We start from the raw sequence: 23,132 nt of genomic DNA, 5'->3' as shown, positions 1-23,132 counted from the left end.
AAAAGTCGCACTGTATTAGAAAATACAGTCAAGACATTGAACCGTCAAAGAAGCAGCAAAACTGTTTTCAGCTGTGCTAACATCATTGCACAAGGGTTTCTAATCATCCGATAGCCTTCTAACGCAGACAGACGTTTGCAGCTAGAATAGTCGTTTACCACTTTAACAATGTATAGAGTGTATTTCTGATTAATTAAATGTTATATTCATTGAAAAAAAAGTGATTTTCCTTCAAAAATAAGGACATTTCTAAGCGACCCCAAACATTTGAACGGTAGCGGTCAGTTTCACTTGTAATAGGCCACGACACATTGATACATTTCAATCATTTTAAAGCAGTCTGGCCGTCCTCCTCTGACCTCTGCCAAGGCGTTTTCACACAAAGAACAACGCGCTCACTGGAAAATTCCAGTGGATCAGCAGTTTCTGAAATACTCCGAGCTCTTGGTGCGGCACCAACAACTGTAGCACATTCACCGTCAACCAAATCGCTCTTTGCGATTGCTTTGGTTTGAGCTTCAGCAGGTCTTCTCGACGGTGTCTTCATGCTTAATTAAACACACTTGTGTCATGTGATTGGCCGACTCCATATCAGCAGTAACGAGCAGCTGAACAGGTGAAGCCAATAAAGTGGCCGTGTCGTTAAACACGGATAATTGAATTGAACGCGAATGGCGCTCGGTACGAGGTGAAAAGTACGAGTTTTCACAAGAATAATTTACAGCCCGGTTTTGATAAAGAGCTTGGCAGGTGCAGATGACAGCACATCCTGCCCTGGAAATAGTCGATGTTAAGAGGTGGAATATTTATGTTAGCAAGGTGTGAGGCTGGCTGCTGCTGTTTGATCTGCCTCTGTATGCACTGAACCCATGTGAGAGAGTAAAGGTAATACTCAAAATAGCTGTTTCCCCACAGTGGGTCAGTGGTGCACGCTCAACCAAACCCTTTGCTAATTTAAAGCTCATCATCAGTCTGTGCATTGCTGCTGAACGTTAGCTTAAAGCTCACATAGAGTGGTCCTGTTGCACATATATGTTAGTTATGGAGGTCTACTTACATACATTAACTTGTTTTTATGGTCAAAAACCTCCTAGTTATTGTAAACGAGCCGATAGAAATCTCTCCTCACTGAAGCTCTCCTCAGCCACGATATTTCAGACATAAATCTCACCCCAAGAAGACAGGGTGTATTGTGATTGGCCAGCCAGCGTAGAGCCTTCCCAACTGTCTTGTGATTCGCCAATACCCGGAAGTGACATATTCAGTACACCCGCTCTCAGAAGCGCAGCTCCCCCCTCTGGAACGGTGGATGCACTGCTACTCATTATCAAAACATTGTTTTAACAATGTTTAAAAATAGCTTCGTCACGACTCCCCTTTGACGACCTTTGACCCGGAGTCAGACCCAGAGTCAGAAGACACTGTCGCTCGTGAAACACCTCCACAACGGACGTTATTCTTCTTCTGCGGTTCAATGTACGCAACTGGATGTGCCCGGACTAGTGCAGGAGAACCGGTGTTTACGTAACCAGAAGGGAGATCTCGCTGAGCCCGAGATTACAATAAAACACAGCCTTCTCAGCAATGGCTGAACTGTTTGTTTTGAAACTTCAGGGCTTGTAAACGAGGTAATGACACTAAAAAAACAGCGTTAATTGGAACTTCCGGTCTAGGTCCGCTTTAATGCTGCTTGGAAAAAAAGCAGATGCCAGAATCAACCACATGTGATTTTCAGCAAGGGTATACGACGTGCACGTTAGATCAAACCATTAATAGATAATAAAAAAGGTTTAAAGGTAGGTTAAGGATTTAGCAACATCTACTGGTGGAGAGGACGCTGGTGCCAATCTCAGCTGACATAGGGCAAAAGGTGAGGTACACCCTGGACAGGTCGCCAGTCCATCACAGATTGGACATCAAACTAAAGACAAACAACCATCCACTCTCATTCATTTAAAGTTTCCTATTTGCCTAATGTGGGAGGGAACCAGAGAACACACACATGGGGAGAACATGCAAAGGCCCTCGTTCCTACCGGGTCATGAACCCGAGTAGAATGAGCGCTAACCACGACACCAACCGTGTGGCCCATTTTACGTTCAATTTCTTCCAAATGGAAATCATTTCACCTCGTCTTATTCGTCATTTTAGCAGTAGTCTTTATTAAGCACGGCTGCCTTAAAGCGTGGAGATGTAATTCAAGGGTTTAAATCCTCGAAATTACATGCATCTGGTGCAGTCGCTGGTAAAGTCTTTACTCAGAAACGGAGCGATTAAATAGATTTATTTACGCTGCAGCCGTTTAGCTGGGAAAGGCAAGGGGATTCGTCAAGTCGGGAGTTCTTTGAAGTGATGAGAAAACTGCAGAAATCTTCTCAGCAGCTGTTGTCTCCCCCTGTGCCGTTTGGGTAGAACCTGGAGTCTTTGAAATGGCTCCATCGCCCCACCGTAGAAAGCCAAAAGTATCTTTGGCGTTCAGCACTTGTTTTCATTTTTGCTGGCACTTCAGGAAAAGTTTTTAGTGGGGGAAAAAAAAAGGCTTTCATCATTCGTTGAGATTCAATTTAAGTAAAATGACACACGTTTGCGTGCTAACCAGGTTGACTACGGGAGGGCGATTGGAACGGTCAGAATCTCAAAAACAGGTTGAGGAATTGTCATTAACAGGTACTCTGACTAAGGTGTAGTGAGGTCTGTCTAGACTCGATGTGCCCTCATTTAAAACTGAAGTAAATGTCAAAGTGTTTTATCACGTTGTTTATCCTGGAACGCCGCGAATCCTCAGAGAAGTGGAAGTCATTTATGTTGGCGCAGCAGGTCTCGAGTATTCCTGTGTCGAAAAAAACAACAACTCAGTACAGCCGAACATGATGAGCTACTTACGTATTAATTCAGACGTTACTGAAATGATATGGCAGCAAATGCCGTGACGGTAGTTTTGAGACATAAACGTCACACTTGATGCCCTTAAAGTTAAAGTTTTATACAGCAGCTGTTTTAAATTCTGCGTAGATGAGAGTAAGCACATTCACTGCTGTATGTACGCCGAGGTTTCGCCAAGTAACTTTTTCCGTGGGCCGATTATTTTCTTAGCCTTTAGCTGGAGAGTCGGACCAGAGAGTAAGTTCAGTCAAGAACCGAACAATCCACAGGTCTGTGCTGGTATTTGCACAGTATTAAGGAACAGTATGATTCAGTTACTGCCTAACTTCAACCTTAACCTAACCACATAAATGAGAATTTGCCTTATTTGGACCAGGTTTTGATCTCAGTGAGGAATACTGGTCCTGACAAGGTCAGCGTTTATGGCAGAAGAAGGTCTTACAGAGATAACAAATACAAGAACACACACACACCCCATTGACAATGGTCATTTAAACTTAAAGGAGAAAATGTGTGTCAGAACTGACACACATTTTCGTGTTTCTGGAAACACGACTCAGAAAAACATAACCCACGTTTGATGTTGCACCAATACGACGTCAAGCTACATCTCTAGCTGACACGGCCATCGGGCACAGGCCACACCCCTCCGCCTACAAGCACAACTGTTCTCAGTCCAAACGCAAGCTTGACCCAGGGCTTTACCATTCCAAACCATACCGTACTGTACCAAACTGAACCCTACCACGATGTAAACACAGCATTAGTGACCTCTAATGGTGAGATTGCAGATTGTAACAAATCAAGGACTCCTTCACTTACTCCCTTTCCCATGTTCCCAATTTCCTGAACTCTTGGTTTGTCCGTTAGAACTTCTGTAGAGACACGGCGGTGCAAAATGGTGGTTCCCATAAAGCAAGACTACCAAGACCTGACTACCTTTTTTTTCTGCAAAGAATAACATTAGTTTTCTGCCAACAAAGCCTCCAAAATGTCACCCACTGAACCCTAGAGTTTGTTTTTTAACGTTAGCGCTCGGTCGCCGCACTGGCTGAACTCTGCTCACGCTCCCGGGGCCTCGATTTGTTTGCAGCTCATTCTTTCACGGGCAAACACTGGCGTGCGAAGAAATCATGCATCTGATTTTTTTTCGAATACAATAAAAGAAAATGTTAAGTCCTTTTCAGCTAATATTTACGCAAACCAGCTGTTGTGCATCACCACAGATTTTGTTTGGTGGTTTTTTTCCCCCCTCATGTTTTGCCACAAGCATTCAGTGTGGCCACGGCCGCAGCAGCTGAACGCAGGGAGCGGTGGCATGCTGTGTCGAGTGCTCGCCGAAATGACATGAAACAAGAGTACATGTTGTTGTTGTTGGGCCAAAGAGAGGCGTCTTATGAGCCCAACAGACTCGACTATGACTGAGTTACAAAATTGAAATTGGACTTGTTGTGCAGTGCAGGTGGTCGTTTTGATTTGTTAATGGCTATTTGTTTGAAACCGAAGTGCAATTGCACAACATTTAATGCCACTTACCCAAATCCGATTTCTGAGAAGACGCTGTGTTAATTCTCAGCCTCGCCCGTTCCAGCTCCCCAGCTCTTTCGTGCCGTGCGAGGTAAAACGATCAGCGTTCGGGAGGATCGCGTCTCAGTCAATAAACACTGTTTCTTGTTTGTTGCTTTGCTTGTAGCCTTTTGGAGGGGACGGCTGGTGTGACACCAACAACAACCGGGCCTACTGCCAGTACGACGGAGGAGACTGCTGCCCGTCCACGCTCTCCAGCCGAAAGGTACACAAACACACACTTTCGACAAACACGACGCTTGTTTTTTTCATTTTAAAAATTAACCTTTAATATGTTAAAAAAACGGTGGTCAAGTGTTTCTTGGCTCGCCTCGGAACTCCTATCTTACAATCAAGAAGGAGCTTAGAACCCGTAGCTGGTTCCCGAGCCAGATTCTTCCTGTTTACAGTAGAAATCCGTCTCTTTTGGCACGATTTCGACTTGGTAAACAAACACAGATCCCTGCTACTTCCCCCCCCTCCCTCTCTCTCGCTCTCCTGTTAGCGACTGCACCTCATCCCTTCATCTGGACCTAAAACAACAGAGCAGAGGCTTGTTCCCTCTGGCCTCTCCACTCAAATGGGCAAATAATGAGGTTTTCACTACCCCATGCTGCTGTACACATTCTCACCTTGCATACGAATCCGTCGCTCTTCCACAGAGGAACCTAGTCAGGGTTCGAAAAACAAGCGTACAGACATTTTGGTGATGTCCCGAAAGAAGAGGCCATTTATTCTAAGACACTAAAACCAGACTTTTAGTCTTTTAGAAAATGTTGTTGGGTGCATGTATATGTTCAACTGATACTAAACTCGCATGCGCATGCTCATTAGTTCATTTTAATCCAGAAATAACGGAACTAACTGGTGCTTAAAGAATTCTATCTTTTGCAATGATTGAATGGTAGAAAGACCGGGAAATGGTGCTCGACATGATACGAATCTTAGCTGAAAGAGGGCCTAGATCGCCACCTAGTGTAGTGGTGGTGGACACAATTAAAGGGTCTGCACGGAAATGTACCCTAGGTTAAACGCTAAACCCTTAAAAACAGAGGCACACGTACGCGGTACACAGGTTTGTAGCGCTGCTACTTTTCGTTTAATAAACAGACCGCTCCAGTTCCACTGTAGGCGCGCTAAAGGAGCTAACCCAGCTAACGGAGCTAACGGTGCCTGGGCGTCACACGCGTCTTTTTTCCGGCCGGTCGTCATCGAAACACGCCATGCGTTGACGTTGACGCCGTTAACCACCGCTAACGTGCGTTGGGACGAGAACCCTTTGTCCGCGATCTCCTCGGGACGCTCTAAACTCTCCAAATTCCCAAATCAGCCGCATAGACGCGGTGTGTGTGTTTATCGTCCTAACAAACTCTCCCTGGTGATAACTTCACTCGCTCGTGTTTTCGCTACAAAGATGCAAAATGCATCGCATTAGCGTAATTGCTGCGAATGCTTGCTGTATGTATTGGGCGGCTAAAGAGGAACGGTATGAATAATAACGAGGGGAGCCCAGCGGTGGAAAGCAGGGACCTCATTCCCTCGTCTGTTTTTACATAAACACGTCTATTTTTCTAACGTGCTTTCATGAGAACTTCTCTCCCATGTGGACATTTGGGAATTAGCTCACTCTAAACCCCCCCCACAACTGACACTATACTCTATTTGGCTACTGTACAGCCACATATTCATGACACTCACGGAGGCCCCCGGTTATTAATTCCGATGGCCTTCAGTTGGCCGAGCCTCGGCTGTCTCCTTAATGTCCGCGGCACGCCATGACTCACCGCTTTCCTAAATGGTGGAGTTCAGCGAGTGTGCGACTGCCGTCATAACAAACCCGCTGCCAAATTGCCACTAACTGCTCTTTTACAGGGCAACGGGGGGAGGATGAAGGGGTGGGGTGGGACCGGAGAGGTGTCTTGACGGTCTGCGGTTTAGTCAGTCACTGTAAAACAGCAGAGTGGGGGGGGGGGGGGGGTAAACAGCCGTGAGAGTGCAGCAGCAGCAGCAGCAGCAGCAGCAGCAGCAGCAGCAGCAGCAGCAGCATCAGCATCCTGACTGCCACCACAGGCTCCAGCAGAGCGATGCAGTGGTGAATGAAGGAGCACTTTCTGCTCCTGTGTGGTTCAACGCATACAAGTGCGGGAAAATACAGCTTTACGTCATTTTCTGTGTTGAGATTTTAAAAAAAATTTTTATACAGTTTTAAAAACACAAAAATTACTAATAATAATTAATCGTCAACTATTTTGTTATATTTTTGAGTTTAAAAACAAAAACAAAAAAAACAATTAAAACAATCTTTCTGATTTTTGAGCTTCTGAAATGGGAATATTTCTTTGCTCCGTTTGTGACAAAAACACAAAAAAAATGAATTTAAACTGAAAAGACATTTGAGAACATCATGATTTCCAGGTTTGGTAAACACTTTTGTGAATGTGAATATTTTCTAATCTCGGAATGCAAAAATGCTCTAATCTCGGAATGTGAACGTTTAATAATCTAAAATGCGATCATTTTCTAATCTCGGAATGTGAATATTTTCTAATCTCGGAATGTGAATATCGGGCCGGACCGAATCCCTGTTGACATAGACCAAAAGGTGGCGTACATGTGTCCAATTAACCTCATTTTAGCTAATCGCACAAGGGTTTTCAAGGGTTTTCTCATCATCCAATAGTCTTCTAACACCATTAGCAAACACAATGTACCATTAGAACACTGGAAATGGGCCTCTATACACCTATGTATATCCATTAAAAACCAGACTTTTGCAGCTAGAATAGTCGTTTACCACATTAACAATGTATAGAGTGTATTTCTGATTCATTTAATGTTATATTCATTGAAAAAAAAGTGCTTTTCCTGAGCCCTAACTTTTGAACGGTAGTGTAAATATATATATATATATATATATATGGTCTTTGACTTAAACAGGGGATAAACATATATAGTTATGTTTCCTTTTTCTCCCAGTCTTCCTCTTAATCCTCTCCTCCAGGCGTGAATGTTTACATTTCTTGCAGCAGAAATGCTTCGCGGGGCGTCGGAGTTTATTTTGCAACCTGTGGCGATGGCGCGCTTCCTAGACCAGAGCTGGAAGCTCCTCTTGTTGTTGATTCTTAACATGTGTTCATCCGTTCACCTCCACGGCGGTGTGTGTGTGTGTGTGTGTGTGTGTGTGTGTGTGTGCGTCCCCTCACCCCCCCCCCCCCCTCCCTGGATGTTTTCTCACCATTCAGAGGCCACGGTGAATCACTTGACACTGTGCACTTTATCAGCCTCCCGGGTGCCGTTGGACTCCTCTTTGAAAGCTTGTGAGGAAACGGGACAAATCTAAAAATCTACGAGCGCTCTCGAGTTACTCAGCCGCACTTTAGCTTCCAGCGCGCGGCCGCTCGCCAGCTGCCGGGGCCAGTTCAAGCAAATTTAGTTTTTATTGTCTGTTTTTGCCATTCGAGGTCGTTCTCCTTGCTACAGTTGAAGTGTAACGACTCTGTGGGGAAACGTCCTCAACTCCTGCATTTTTTAGTGACTCTGCTCAAAGTCCTGATGTAAACGCTTCCTCTAATCCCCGCTGCTCTCCATTAATCCTCCTCTGGGCTCTTCCTCCACCGGGAAACAGAAGCTGAATAATCTCAGAATGCAATCAATTTCTAATCTCAGAATGTGAATGTTTTCTAATCTCGGCATGCAAAAATGTTTTAATCTCGGAATATGAAAGTTTTCTAATCTCAAAATGAGATCATTTTCAAATCTCGGAATGCGAATAATTTCTCATTTCTGAATGTGAATATTTTCTAATCTCTGAATGTGAAGATTTTCTAATCTCTTAATTTCTAATCTCGACATGCTAGCATTTTCTAATCTTGGAATGTGAACGTTTTCTAATCTCTGAATGTGAATTTTTTCTAATCTCTGAACGTTAACATTTTCTAATCTCTGAACGAGAACGTTTTCTAATCTCTGAACGTGAACGTTTTCTAATCTCTGAACGTGAACGTTTTCTAATCTCTGAACGTGAATGTTTTCTAATCTCCGGACGAGAACGTTTTCTAATCTCTGAACGTGAATGTTTTCTAATCTCCGAACGAGAACATTTTCTAATCTCTGAACGTAAATATTTTCTAATCTCTGAACGTAAATATTTTCTAATCTTTGAACGTGAACATTTTCTAATCTCTGAACGTGAACGTTTTCTAATCTCTGAACGTAAATATTTTCTAATCTCTGAACGAGAACATTTCTAATCTCTGAACGTGAATATTTTCTAATCTTTGACCGTGAATATTTTCTAATCTCTGAACGTGAACGTTTTCTAATCTCTGACCGTGAACGTTTTCTAATCTCTGAACTTGAACATCTTCTAATCTCTGAATTTGAATATTTACTAATCTCTGATTTCCAGGCTTGGTAAACACTGTTCCTACATTTTACTGACAAATTAATACTAGATTAACCGAGAAAATAATCGACAGATTACTCTAATCTAAAAATCACCGTTAGTTGCGGCCCGGGTCTCCATCAGGGGAATGTGTTTTGTTTATTTTTGACCTTGTGTGAAGTGGAGCTCTGAACGTTGTGCTCGTTCACCCCGACAGGTCATCCAGTTTGGGGCGGACTGCAATCAGGACGAGTGCTCATGCCGTGATCCCAACGCTGAGGAGAACAAGAGCAAAGCCAAGCCTCTGGATGGAGGAGGAGGAGGAGGAGGAGGAGGAGGAGGAGGAGGAGGAGGAGGAGGAGGAGCAGCTGGAGGAGGAGGAGGAACGCTGTGAGATGGTGGGATGAAAGAAGCTGAACTTCTGTACGACACAGCACCACCACCACAACGAGAAAACAGACAGAATAACTATTCATTCTTTAATGTGAATAAAACGCTATTAAAGTCAGACTTCATGCAAAGGCCGTGATAAAAAAAAAAAAAAGAGTCATGTTGGTTTCAATGTATTTCTGCCTCCACTGCACTAACTCTCACTGCTGGATTTGTGATATTTTTGTTCAAGCGGGGGTTAAAAGGCCGTTTATCCACTCTGCCATAAATCAAATCAAAGGTAATTGGATCAAGTAAGTGTCGCAAATGGATTCGAGTACTTTTCTGGACTTGATTAGCCTCGAGAGGAGGAAACTAAACAAAAACAAAAGAAAGAAAAGAGGACTGGATGTACCTGAGGAGTGTTCCGCACAGAGCGACTGCTACTCGACGTGTTTACTCTCGCGTCGCGGATCACGTTTCATAGGAATATTTCCAAGACGGCGATTTAATCCAAAACAGGAGCAAATTTACCTCAAAACAAACTCAAAAAACATGATTTCTCTTCATCCTCCTCCTCTGTGTAGCTGTGAGAGGACACATAATCCCTGTAAAGACTAACGTGTATAGACTAATATATTTGGATTACCCGACACACACACACACACACACTGTATCTACTACATTCACGTTATTATTAGCTCCACACGTCACCGCTCTATTACTATTTATATATCACAAACATTTACTTGTACCACGCAGCAGCATGTGCACACAGCTTGCCAAAATTGTATTTTATTTTTCATTGAGAAACACACAAATATACGTTTGTCGGATCTGTACTGTAGATGAATCGGAGGTTGGTTTTTAAAAACAAACACAAAGCGTTGAAAAGATGCCATAAATGGACGTGGCCGTTCACGTCACGTAACCCCCCCCCGTCCAAATATTGTCTCTATAAAAGTGTACTCATGTTATTTGTGATATTTTACTGTACTTTATACACTATATGAAATAAATAGTACTTTATACCGACCCATACGTATGTGTTTCTTGTGGATTCATGTTCATTAACACACGATGTTGATGCCTGAATAAAAAAAACACGGAAAAGGCCGTGGACGATGAATCGATTATTCATTGAATACTAAATTAATTAGTTGTAATTAGTTGTTGTACCAAGTAACAGTGGACGTACTTTGGTTTTATCAAAGTGAGTAAAAATATACTCATACATTATATGAGGCTACTTGTGTAATATCACATAGACGTGGAACTGACCTGTCCCACAACATTGCTAAGAAAGCAACAAACAACAAATACAGGAAGTGCCGCACAAAAACAGGAAGTAACTAAATTAATTAGTTGTAATTAGTTGTTGTACCAAGTAACAGTGGACGTACTTTAGTTTAATCAAAGTGACTTAAAATACACTCATACATTATATGAGGCTACTCGTGTAATATCACATAGACGTGGAACTGACCTGTCACACAACATCGCTAAGAAAGCAACAAACAACACATACAGGAAGTGCCGCACAAAAACAGGAAGTCAGAACCACTGGTCACTTCCTGCATTAAAAAATAAAAAAAATAAGCTCTGTAATCCAATCAAACTCTGCAGCCATTTTCCATAATATATTATCTTTATTGTTCTTTGAAGTAGCAAAGATCAAAGTGAAAAAAAAGTTAAATGCAAGATGCCACATTCATTAGAGACGGATTATTCATGCAGAGATTAGAGAGTAGAGGGTGGGGTTTTACACGTTTCCTTCAGGTTATACATAACGTTTTTCATGTCTCAAACCAAACAATCTTACATTTCCCGTCCCGTTCAACTCCACGCGGGTACGATGCAATTAATACTTTGTCATCACAGGTCACATGTTCTGTTTTTAAAGTAAGGAGAATTAAAGGGCCACTTAAAAAAAAATGGGTGAAACGGCCCTTTAATCAGAATTGAGTCTTTGCTTCCCACTCCCCCAGAAAACTCTTGAGGAAAAACTACCGTGGCCTTAAGGCAGGCTTCTCAAACTCAAATGATTATATTATAATTTCAGGAACAGTCCTTTTATTAGTTATTATTTTCTAGCCCTTTATTAGTAATTATTAAGCACATATAAGACCTTATACTACCTCTATAATGACATGAATTAAGATTTAATCCTACATAAGGTGTTAATACATGCTTAATATTTACTAATAAAGGGCTAATATGCTACGTATATGCATGCTAGTAAGCACCTAGTTAATGGTGAATATGTGTTCCCTAATTTAAAGTGTTAGAATCATTTCAAATTAAAAGTCTTGGCTTTGATAAACAACTATATAAAGTTATAATTAAAAAAATAAATAAAAAAAATCTATAAATATCAAGATTATGCTGTGAGTTTGAAACCTCTGCCTTAAGGTGTGATAAAAACAGTGTTGTGAGCCAATGTTTGAGCATCGTTAACAGGTGATAATTAAAATGAATTAACCCGACTAAATCCCACATACCGGCCCTTTAATCCTCTCCTCCCTCGTCGGTGGATCGATCGGGATTACAAGTTTACGCTAAACTACACAGGAGAGATTACGGTACAATAATATGATACATCTACTAAAAGCACACGTACGGTAAATGCTGTAAAACGTCACCTGTCGTACACATATATAATATACAACAGGCGCATAGAAAACACCTGCTTCAAAACACAGTACTGTGCGAGAATAATGCGACGATGCACTTGTGAAATACTCTGCTGCCTATACAAAAACATCTACAAGCGCGCGTTTTAGTATTCACATTATGAGATTTGTTAAAATGTACTGTATATATATATATATATGTATATATATAAAAACAAAGAAAATCACCAACAATCTCCACAGTAATTTAACAACGTAGCATAATAATAACATGACAAATGAAATAATCAGTAAATATACGACACAATAAACGGTGCAAAAGTCAACGTAAACACAGTTAAATATTAATGATGGCGAATATTAAAGACACTTTATTTGCAGACTGAATACAGAGTTTGTCACATTTAAATCATCAGTTAGTTTAGTTATGACGTGGAGGAAATACTGGCAGTTTAACAGAAAACAAAGCTGTCGTCATGTAACGCTCCCTTATTTACAGCCTCCCTTTACAAATCCGTACCATCAGCACTACATTCAGCTGCTTATACGACTAAAAATGCACGGTTAACGCAAACGCGCGAGGTTTATTCTACTAAAAATAACCCTCGCTCCTCTGTTATCTACATAGATTTAACCATTTATTTGACCTTTCCTCTCACACGCTAAGCAAAAATCAATGTAAAAAATACTGGAGTTGAATTATTTACGCGTAGCATCTTTCTTCGCGTTGGCATTCGGCGACAAAAAGAAACAACGTTAGTTGTTAGTCCTGACATTTGTTCGATAATCTAAATCTAATCACGTCTGAACGCGACGTTTAGAGCTCGTTTATGTTCCCACACGCAACCACACCACGAACTTGCATCGCTAAATTTATCGCAATGTTTTGGTACGAAAGCGTCGCGATAAATGAATCAGTGCCAGATTTCGGTCCCGATATGACCCTTTTACGATAATCGTGGGTGTGAGGGATTAACAGGCGATTATTTCATCGGCCGCATCAGAGTCTTCCCGATTTCAAATCGTAAGCGTTGTACATCGATATCGATTTTTACGACCGAGCGAGAGTTGCCAGGGAAACGGACGTTGCGTACTTTCGTTCAGAACCGCGACTCGTACAAGAACGACAACTTTGCACAGTTGTTTACACACAAGAGCTGTTAACCGACGCCGCCGACAGCGTCTTTGTACCCTGAAGTCACATTAAATCACGTGAGTTTTCGGGGGATCGTGTGGTCTGAGCTTTCTCGGGATTAAAAAACGTATTAAAAAATCGGATCGATTCGACACCAAACATCTCGGTTGTGGATTGTTTTCCCTCATATAAGAACATCCTGGTGTGTTTCTATGCAGACAGACGACATTGTGATTATGAGGAAAAACCATATAACCGGTGCTTTACGTGCCGAAATTTTTACCAGGAAAAAGGTTCTAATCGCGCTCAATTATAAGAAGAAAACTCAATAGCGAATGCAGTTGTGTGGGAACGTGCTCTTTAACGTGTGCTTCTGCCCAGTTTGTTGCAGTTATTGTTAAAAAGCATACGAAGGGCGACTAAGAAGTTATCGTGACTTGTATCTGCAAAGTTTTGCTAAACCACTGCTCTACATTTCACGTAAAAGTCGCCGTAAAAAGCACCGACTCCGAAGGCGGTGGAGTAAATAAAGAAACTTGAAAAAATGTGCTGTCCTTTTGCGTCAAAGGTCCTAAAGTTTCATCCGACAAAGAAACAAAGTGAAGCAAATATTTAATGACTTTATCTTTATCTATGTGCATTTTATTTTATTAATAAAAGACGTGAAAGCTCTTCTGTTCAACACTTATATTAAATGCTAATCCCTATCCACGCAATCCTTATGAGGACGTTGGGTAAAACTAATAACGATGACGAAAGACAAATTCAAACTGATGAGAGAGTAAGAAAGCAAGGCTTTTATTGTGCAATCTCTCTTTGAGATTTGATTCTAAATGTTCTCCGAGTGTGTTTACGTGTGACAGCTTACAGTTTGATTCTCTGCAGGATCGGGTTCCCCCTCTCGGAGAACCCTCAGAGCTCTTTGGGCTCGCCGTAGTCGTTGTACATGACGGTGAGCGTCTGCTCGTCGCAGGCCTTGTGCACGTCCTGACCCATGTTTGACCAGTTTAGCCCGAAGACCTTGGTGTCGGTGTAGCGGCAGGACAGGAACTTGAGGGACATCCTGCGGAGGCCGATCTTGGGCTCCTGCAGGAGACCCTTGCACCACGGCGAGAGCTCGTCCAACTGGGAGAGGATGAGGCTGGCCTTCCTGTTGGGACAGGAAGCGCGTTAGTGTTCAACATATGGCATCGACAAGTTACTGTGCAAACACAACAATCAGTAAAATACAGAGAACTTCCTTCGCGAATTGGTCGTAAATCTGGATAAAAGCGCTGCTCAGATGGAGACACAGATGGGCAGATGTTCAGACTCTGATTGTGAGTTTTCAGCTTTAAATGCACCCAGATTTGTCCCGAAAGTGTCTCCACACCCGACATCTGCCCTCAGTGACCTGATCACATGTGACGGCCTTAAATCAAGCAGATCCGTCCTCCTGTGAGCACACGTTTTTCAAATCTGACGTCCCTGTCGACGTGATTTGAGATGAGAGCAGCTGAGCGACCTGAAGCTCTACTCACGCAGAGAAACCTTTTAACCATTAAAATACATATACAGTATATACACACATACATATGTAGTGGTTAGCGCTCTCGCCTTTGCAGCAAGAAGACCCGGGTTCCTGGGGTTCGAGCCCCGTTTGGAACAACTTCGGAACAAGGGCCTTTCTGCAAGGGGTTTGCATGTTCTCCCCGTGTGTGCGTGGCGGGTTTTCTCCGGGTTCTCCGGCTTCAATCCCAACAGTCCAAAAACATGCGATATGAGGATCAGGGGAATTGGTCACTCTAAATTGACCGTAGGTGTGAGAGTGAATGGTTGTTTGTGTCTATGTGTGGCCCTGTGATGGACTGGTGAACTGTCCAGGGTGTGACCCCCCGCCTATCGACCTATGTCAGCTGAGATAGGCACAGCACCCCCCGCGACCCTCTGGTGGAGGTAGATAATGGATGGATATACAGTACATATATATATATGAAATCCATTGCATTTTTTGCACAAATGAAAAAAATGACAAGGACCAGTGAGTAGAATTAAAGGGCCACTTCATGCCCAAAAAATATATTGTTTTTTTTTTACTAATTTCCAGAGATAAATGTGTCATCAGACAGTGGATCTGAGCTCACAAGTCTCATTCCCGAAACAACAGAGGAAGTCGGGATTGAAAAAAGTCAATAAAATCCACCAAAAATCGAAGTCAAAGTCACTTCCCCTCAAAGAAAATAAAAGCTTCCACACTGTGTTTCTGTCAATTAAAAAAAACACGTCCAATTTAATCTAAAACCGTAATAGAATGTGAATTAATGATTCTAACTTTATTCTTCACTTGACCAAGTGGAAGAAAAAAATAGGTGAAACAGCCCTTTAATCAGCACCTAGCCGAAAACAGAAAAAGCCGAGGAACCCGTGCTCGGCGCCGTTGACCCGGTGACCGATTATAAATCGTGCTCCTCCTCCTCCTCCTCTCTGCACCAAACACACACACTCCACACCTGGATTCCCCACTGCAGCTCTTTTATGTACGAGAATGCTATGTACAAACTCCGGCTCAAAAGCCAAAAAAGCCTTCCTCTCCCAGGCCAAACATCCCTCACATAAGTCAGGCAAAGCCAGTCAGCGACCAGGAAATGCAGTCAAGTGTGGGAAACGGCGTTGGTGCCAAGATGGAATCGGCACATCGTCAGATACACTCGACCGTCGTCGGCCCATAAATCACCCTGTTGTTTCAGAGTGACATCACCGCGTGACAGGACCCAAAAAAAACCCGACCAGCACTTCCTGTCTGAAGGGAAGCTCGCGGAGTAAAGGTGTACCGTTACCGACACATTCCCCGCTCAAGCACCAAAGCACACAGAGGTACGCTGGAGGTCCGGGCAGGAATGAAGAGAGTAAAAAAAAACAGTGGAAAGAATGAATGAACGAGTGAAGAAGTGAATGGCTGTGGTAAATATAAAGGGGCTTGAAGGCTGAAAAACCATCTCCATTAGTAACTCGATGCACAGAGTTCACATAAACACATCTCATAGGAGCGGCGAGTGCAATAAATAACCATTAAGCCTTATGCAGCCTGTTTGGCCCTCAAAGTCAAACCTTCTTTCAGATTCGGATTTCGTTCATTCCACACACGGTTTTTGTCCTCTTGTTTCCACGCAGGGCCAACGCGGCACTTTTTTTACTACGGCGCGGCGTCCGGGCCGCACGTCTGCTGAGACGCCGCAGAGCCGCCAGCGGAACATCGCGCTGATGAACCGACGACACGTCGAAGCGCACGAGGCAGCGCGACCGCCGTGCACCAGCGACAGAGGAGATTAAAGCAGATCTAGACCGGAAGTTCCTATTATCGCTGTTTTTTTGGTGTGTATCTGCGTCATTACCTTGTTTATGAAGCCCTGACAGTTCGAAACAAACAGTTCAGCCACTGCTGAGAACGTTGTGTTTTATTGTAATCTCGGGGCTCAACGAGATCACTGAAAATCCCGTAATAGTTACGTAAACAGCGGTTCTCATGAACAGCAGATCGTCCTGCTCTGGGCACTAGTCCGGGCACATCCGGTTACGTACATTGAACAGCAGAAGAAGAATAACGTCCGTTGTGGAGGTGTTTCACGAGCAACAGTGTCTTCTGACTCTAGGTCTGACTCCGGTTTAAAGTCATAAAAGGGACTGCGGCGGGGAGTCGTGACGAAGCTATTTTTAAACACTGTTAAAACAATGTTTTGATAATGAGGAGCAGTGCATCCACCGTTCCAGAGGGGGGCGCTGCGCTTCTGAGAATGGATGTGCTGGATAGTACTGGCCAATCACAAGACTCTGTCTTCTGGGGGTGAAAGTTCACTCTGAAATCTCGCAGCAGAAAAACACTGTCAGAAAAGAGGATTTCTATCGGCTAGTTTACAGAAACTAGGAGGTTTTTGACCATAAAAACAAGTTAATATATGTAAGTAGACCTCCATAACTAATAATTTATTTGCAACAGGACCACTCTATGTGAGCTTTAAAGGATTTATGGACCTTTTTTAACGTAAAACCTCATAACTCATAACAAACACTTACAGTACTGGGGGAGAAAAAATACATGGAGGTGAAATAAAACACACGTCGTGATGTAAAATCGATCGAGCAGTTTCTCACCTGGTTGTCATGAGGCCAATCTGATGCAGATGGTGGTGATGGTGATGATGATGAGGATGATGATGATGATGATGAAAATGACAGATGATGGAGGATGAACGGATGAAATGAAATGATGACGACAAACAATGACAACGGGGGTAAAACATAAAAGTAACGGAAGCGAAAATGTCAGCCACGTGTTTGTATTGCGAAGACTCCGTGTGAAAACAGGCGTTTATTATGATAAAAATGTGCTGTATTAAATCATAATATGACATAATAAAGTCATAATAAACTGCACTGGAAATTAAAAATTTCCATTTACCAACTGCAAAGGATTTAATCTTTGAATTTGTTGTGCCACCCCCGCCCCAATTTGTCGTAGCATTTAGAAACAAACACAGCAAGCTATAACTTTGTGACTGGACAAAGAAAGCCTCAGCACCCCTCTTAAAAACCTCTCGACCAGAGAAGAAGAATGAGCATCTACACAATGAGGATGTGACCCTAACCCCAACCCTGTAAAATGTAGATACATGGTAACAAAGAGAAATAATAATAATAATAATAATAAAATAGATTCAGATGGCCCCTCCCCTTCTCTCTCACTTGTATCATATCATTGTCTTGTCGTGTGATAATTCTCTGTCCACGACTCAAACATTAGCCTCATAAGTCCGCATAAAATAATATTTGCTATAGTGCTGGCATCAATGTTAGCGCATGACGCGTTTCCATGACGACTGACTGGGAAAAAGATGCGCGTGACGTCATGTTTACGTGACTCCCGATTGCTAAAATGAGTCTCTAAAGTAACGCATAACTTTTAAAAACAGAGGCACACATACGCAGTACACAGATACGCTGGTTATTTGTAGCGCTGCTCTTTTCGTTTAATAAACAGACCGCTTTAGTTCGACCGTAGGTGCGCTAACAGCGCCAACGCAGCTAACGACGCTAAAGGAGCTAACACGGCTTACTACTCCAAAGGAGCTAACGGCGCTAAAGGAGCTAACGGTGCCTGGACTCGTGTGCGTTAACGTTGGCGCTGTTAACGTGCCCAGCACTCATTTACATGGACGAGTTTGTGCGAGAACACCAGAGAAGTTCCTTGTTTACATCTTCCGGAGCAACTATCTGGCAACCCGCGAGAGCCTCGACAACGGGGATAACAGAGAGTATATTTTAGGCACGGGCGATTTCATCTTTACCGTATGTCAGAGAATGTGTTTTTTTTTTGTCCTTTTGGCTGCTCCCTCTCTAGAGGTCGCCAAAGCAGATTTCAATTTAATTTATATAGTATAGTAGTAGTACAATATTAGCCATGTAAATGAGCACAAACGTCTTCCTCCCTCTGTGTAGAGACAGTCTCTGTGGGGAAGCTGGACTCAAACTGTTGAACTGTTCTCAAATCCATTTGAAAACACTACCTGCTCATTTTGTTTTCGGAAAAACCTCTTAAGTTCGGAACGTCCTGTGCACGAAACGTGTCATAATTACAAGTTCTGCTTGAACCCATGCAACAGAAAAGAGCAGCGTGGTGGTGGTGGTGGTGGTGGTGGCACCAATAGATGAAGATAATCTGATCTTTATTTATTTTTAACTTGTGTGTTCCAGCCACTGTGGCAAGGTAATATCCTCCTGTCAGGCTCTCGTCCGTATGATAACCCACAAAAACCCCCGTTTCCCCTCCTTTGATTTTGTCAATAATCCTTGAGTTTTTTTGTGTGTTTTCAGCCTAAACCTGGCACTGATTGATGCCCCTGTGGCCTGTGGATTCCTCCGCACTATTTCACCTCCGAATCGACTGCTGTTCTGTAAACACAGCACACGCTTCCTGGTGCGTCGCCTCTCGAAAATCGGCAAAAACATTGCAGCGTATCGCCGCGTTTTCCTTGGCGTTCCTCTCTAATTTGCAAACCATTGGTACATATAGAGACACGCGAGACGCAGCGTCTTCTACACAGTCGCCCGGCTAATGCTAATGAGCGCTTTGCATGCGCGGCCAGATTATTATTGGAATCAGAGTGTATTTTGAGGGTGGTATGTACACACGGACACTCAGCAGGACGACATCCCCTTCTCGCAAAGCATGTCGACGATAAGATAACAACTCAAACGGCCTCCGCGTTGCTTTTCCGACGTCAGTCCTCTTGGACAGCGCCTCTGTGTGGACAGTGGACAGATTGGCCGTACGGATCGTTCCTCTCAAAACCTACTCATGTTCCCCACAGACTTTGTGCCTACAGATTTCAGTGGTTTTGAAGAAATCTGCTAAAAATTTGTTTGCTTTGAATAAAATAATATTTTTTACATAAAAGTGGTCTGCGATTCTTCCATTTGTCAGGGAAAACGCTCGTCATCATAAACCCAAGAAAACTGTCTCTCCGTGACACAACGGTGTGAAACCAGGAACTGCTCGGGCTCTTGTGTGGTTTTGACTGCGCACGCACAAACAAAGACAAACTGTAATATAGAAATAGATTTATATATATATATATATATATACATATATATATATGTATATATATATATATTTGCCATTTTGGACGACATACTAACCTATGACCTTTTTGTCCAATTTTGGACTAAATGTTTCTTTTGAATTTTTATTCAAATTTTGGATTTTTTTTTAAATATTTTTTTGGTCAAATTTTGGATAAATTTTTTTTTTTACTTTTGTTTGCCAAATTTTGGACGAAATACTAACCTATGACCAATTTTGGGCAATTTTTTAATTTTTTTGACCTTTTGTCAAATTTTGGTCTAAATGCTTCTTTTGACTCTTTAGTCAAATTTTGACTTTTTTAAAAAACTTTTTTTTGGCCAAATTTTGGATGACATACTAAAGTATGACTTTTTTAGTCCAATTTTGTACAAAATTATTATTATTATTATTTTTAACTTTTTTGTCCAATTTTGGACAAGATTTTTCAACCTTTTTGTCAAATTTTGGACGACATACTAACTAACCTATGACTTTTTTGGTCAAATTTTGGAAATATATTTTATTTCTTTTGTTTGCCAAATTTTGGACGAAATACTAACCTATGACCAATTTGGGCAATTTTTTTTATTTTTTTGACCTTTGGTCAAATTTTGGTCTAAATGCTACTTTTTTAAAAAAAAAATTACTTTTTTTGTCCAATTTTGGACAATATTTTTTTTTTTTACTTTGTCAAATTTTGGACGACATACTAACCTATGACATTTTTGTCCAATTTTGGGCACAATTTTTGTTTTGACCTTTTTGTAAAATTTTGGATGACATACTAACCTTTTTTTAAATCAAATTTTGGACACTTTTGTTTCTGACTTTGTCAAATTTTGGACAAATGTATTTTTGATTTGCTTGGAACCTTGCCAGAGCAGGTACTAAAAAAAGGTACCAGGGTTATGCTAGGGTGACACAACGGTGTGAAACCAGGAACTGCTCGGGCTCTTGTGTGGTTTTGACTGCGCACGCACAAACAAAGACAAACTGTAATATAGAAATGCTACTTTTTTTAAAAAAAATTTACTTTTTTTGTCCAATTTTGGACAATATATTTTTTTTTTACTTTATTGTCAAATTTTGGACGACATACTAACCTATGACATTTTTGTCCAATTTTGGGCACAATTTTTGTTTTGACCTTTTTGTAAAATTTTGGATGACATACTAACCTTTTTTTAAATCAAATTTTGGACACTTTTGTTTCTGACCAAATGTATTTTTGATTTGCTTGGAACCTTGCCAGAGCAGGTACTAAAAAAAGGTACCAGGGTTATGCTAGTGGAAACACAACTTAACCGTGCCGTGCCAATTATGTTTTCTAAATTTCCAGTAAAACTGTAAGAATCTACTTTTAGACTTTGCCGTTTAAATTTAGCTCTGTATTGTTATGATTTTTTTTTTTTTTTCAAATTGAAGTGAGCAGCAGATGAAGTCGTTTAAATAATTCAGTAATAGTGTTGCTAATAATGGGAGCTTTTTACTGGAAACATCAGAGCACCGTACGTGAGACTAACGGACACCGATAAATCACGGAATTCTGAAAACATCCCGTGTGTATTTTCGTCATCTTTTCAACTATAAATAGTAGGTAAACAGTCTGCGGTGATTATGACGGAGAGAAAGTTCCATTAACCATTAACTGCAAATATTATCACAAGCTCTCGTCTGATGAGAGATGCTGTCGTGTAGAAACAAAGGAATCAAACGGTTTTCAGTTCATCAAAGGTCAGCGAGGTCAGGACTTTGAGGATTTGTCTTCCAGTCCAGCCGATAACGTCTGCTGTTTTTTGTGAAAACAAACGTATGCGACGAGGCGCTGACAAGGCCGGGGGGGGGTTTGGGGTTGGGGGGCCTCCTTGGTCAAACCTCGGAGCAGCGACCTCACTGTAAGTTCATGGTTTGTCTTAAAATGCATCACACAACGATGGACTGAAACAGGAAACAACAACAGCGTGGCCTGCCAAGCGGTCTCGTCAGTGAGATTCGATACGTTTCTAAAAACAGCAGACGTCTGAGTTTCTGCTGCTGCAAAGAAAAACAAAGCCGCACTCGCTCCTGCTTCTTTGGCGGATATGAGTTTTTACGCTGAGCCTCCCGGAGCCAGTGGAGGCTTCTTGTTATCTGTGTTTTGACTAATGGCTAATGAAAATCACATTTTTGTTCAGGTTTTCATTGTTAGTGGCAGAAAATAGAGGGATTTCTCCTCATTGTACACACGATCAAAGGTTTGGGGTCACCTATACAATTTTTTTGTGTTTTCCATTAAAAGTCAGACTTTTATTCATCAAAAGAGTTGCGAAATGAATAGAAAATATAGTCAAGACAAGAAATAATGATTTTTATTCCAAACAATAATTTTTCTTTCGTCAAAGAACCAGCAAAACTTATTTAAGGTGTGCTAACATCATTGCACAAGGGTTTTCTAATCATCCAATAGCCCTCTAATGCAATTAGCAAACACAATGTACGAAATGCACAATGTATGTTTCCTCAAAAGTAGATTCTTGCACTTTTTTTTTCAAACTGTAAATTTCTTTTTTCAAAATTTTGTTTTTCTCAAAAAAAAAAATTCCCCAAATTTTTTTCCCCAAAATTATTATTATATTATTATTATAAATACTTTTTCAATTTTTTTTTTTAATTGAAATATCTTTCTCAGTTGTTTTTTTTCTCAGATTTTTAATGTCTTTCTGAAAATGTTATATTCATTGAAAATTACCACATTAACAATGTATAGAGTGTATTTCTGATTCATTTAATGTTATATTCATTGAAAAAAAAAGTGATTTTCCTTCAAAAATAAGGACATTTCTAAGTGACCCCAAACTTTTGAACGGTAGTGTAAGTGCATAATATCATGATTTGTGTGTTTGTGTGAGTGGTGCCATAAATGGGATCAGTTTGGGTTGGTAGAGGTGGTATATTCTCTCTGTAGAAGTCAACAAAATGGTGATTTAAGAAAAAAAACAACAACAAAAGACTGATATGAAGAACATAAACAAAAACTGCACAGTGAGTCATTAAAAAACCTTGTTTGACACGTTGGGATCATGGGAATTGTCATATTATTCTTGTCTTGTTTGGTTCAACTTGTGCTTAAGAGCTTCAGGTTTGCCCTGGAAATAACAGCAGAGACTGTAAAAGGGAAGACATCAATGAAAAGTGAGTGATATAATGATATGGCGGTCCATTACTTTGAATAGAAATATGGATTACTACAAATTTAAAGAGTGTTCAGAATGTTTTCGAGTTTACTACTTGTCATTTTTACACGTTTTAAGGCATAAATGTTAAATACTGCAGTACATATTAATGTTTCTGAGAGTGCTTCAAAAATAACCTCTCCATTAAACCCCTATGTGATGCCAAATATGTAAATATAAAGCATCAGAGAGGTGATAAATACCCTACACACGTACACAATGTATATACTTACTGTATATAGGGTAGCGTCAACCCACAAACCCACCAAAGAACCCAGTATTTGAAGCTTTGTGTTTCCATATTTGGGAATATTATCATCATTCTCGTCATCATTGGGAGCATACTTTATAA

The 23,132-nt window shown here is 41.4% G+C and overlaps 2 protein-coding genes across 2 annotated transcripts in view; one reads left to right on the top strand and one right to left on the bottom strand.

Moving 5' to 3' along the window:
- Positions 1-9,227, top strand: part of pappa2 (pappalysin 2) — a gene marked incomplete at both ends in the record, with an annotated part of 80,827 nt that extends 71,600 nt beyond the window's left edge. Inside the window, 2 exons of the mRNA XM_083888887.1 lie at positions 4,577-4,675; positions 9,051-9,227. Coding sequence (XP_083745013.1) covers positions 4,577-4,675; positions 9,051-9,227 — 276 coding nt within the window. The remainder of the gene's footprint in view (positions 1-4,576; positions 4,676-9,050) is intronic.
- Positions 9,228-13,882: 4,655 nt separating this feature from the next.
- The window catches only part of astn1 (astrotactin 1), a gene marked incomplete at both ends in the record, with an annotated part of 401,060 nt that continues 391,810 nt past the window's right edge, over positions 13,883-23,132 (bottom strand). Inside the window, one exon of the mRNA XM_083888886.1 lies at positions 13,883-14,120. Coding sequence (XP_083745012.1) covers positions 13,883-14,120 — 238 coding nt within the window. The remainder of the gene's footprint in view (positions 14,121-23,132) is intronic.

Source organism: Microchirus variegatus, assembly GCF_963457635.1.
Source record: "Microchirus variegatus genome assembly, chromosome: 5".
Classification (NCBI taxonomy): domain Eukaryota; kingdom Metazoa; phylum Chordata; class Actinopteri; order Pleuronectiformes; family Soleidae; genus Microchirus; species Microchirus variegatus.
Note: the sequence above shows the minus strand (reverse complement) of the source record. Positions and strands in the feature narration are given on the sequence as shown.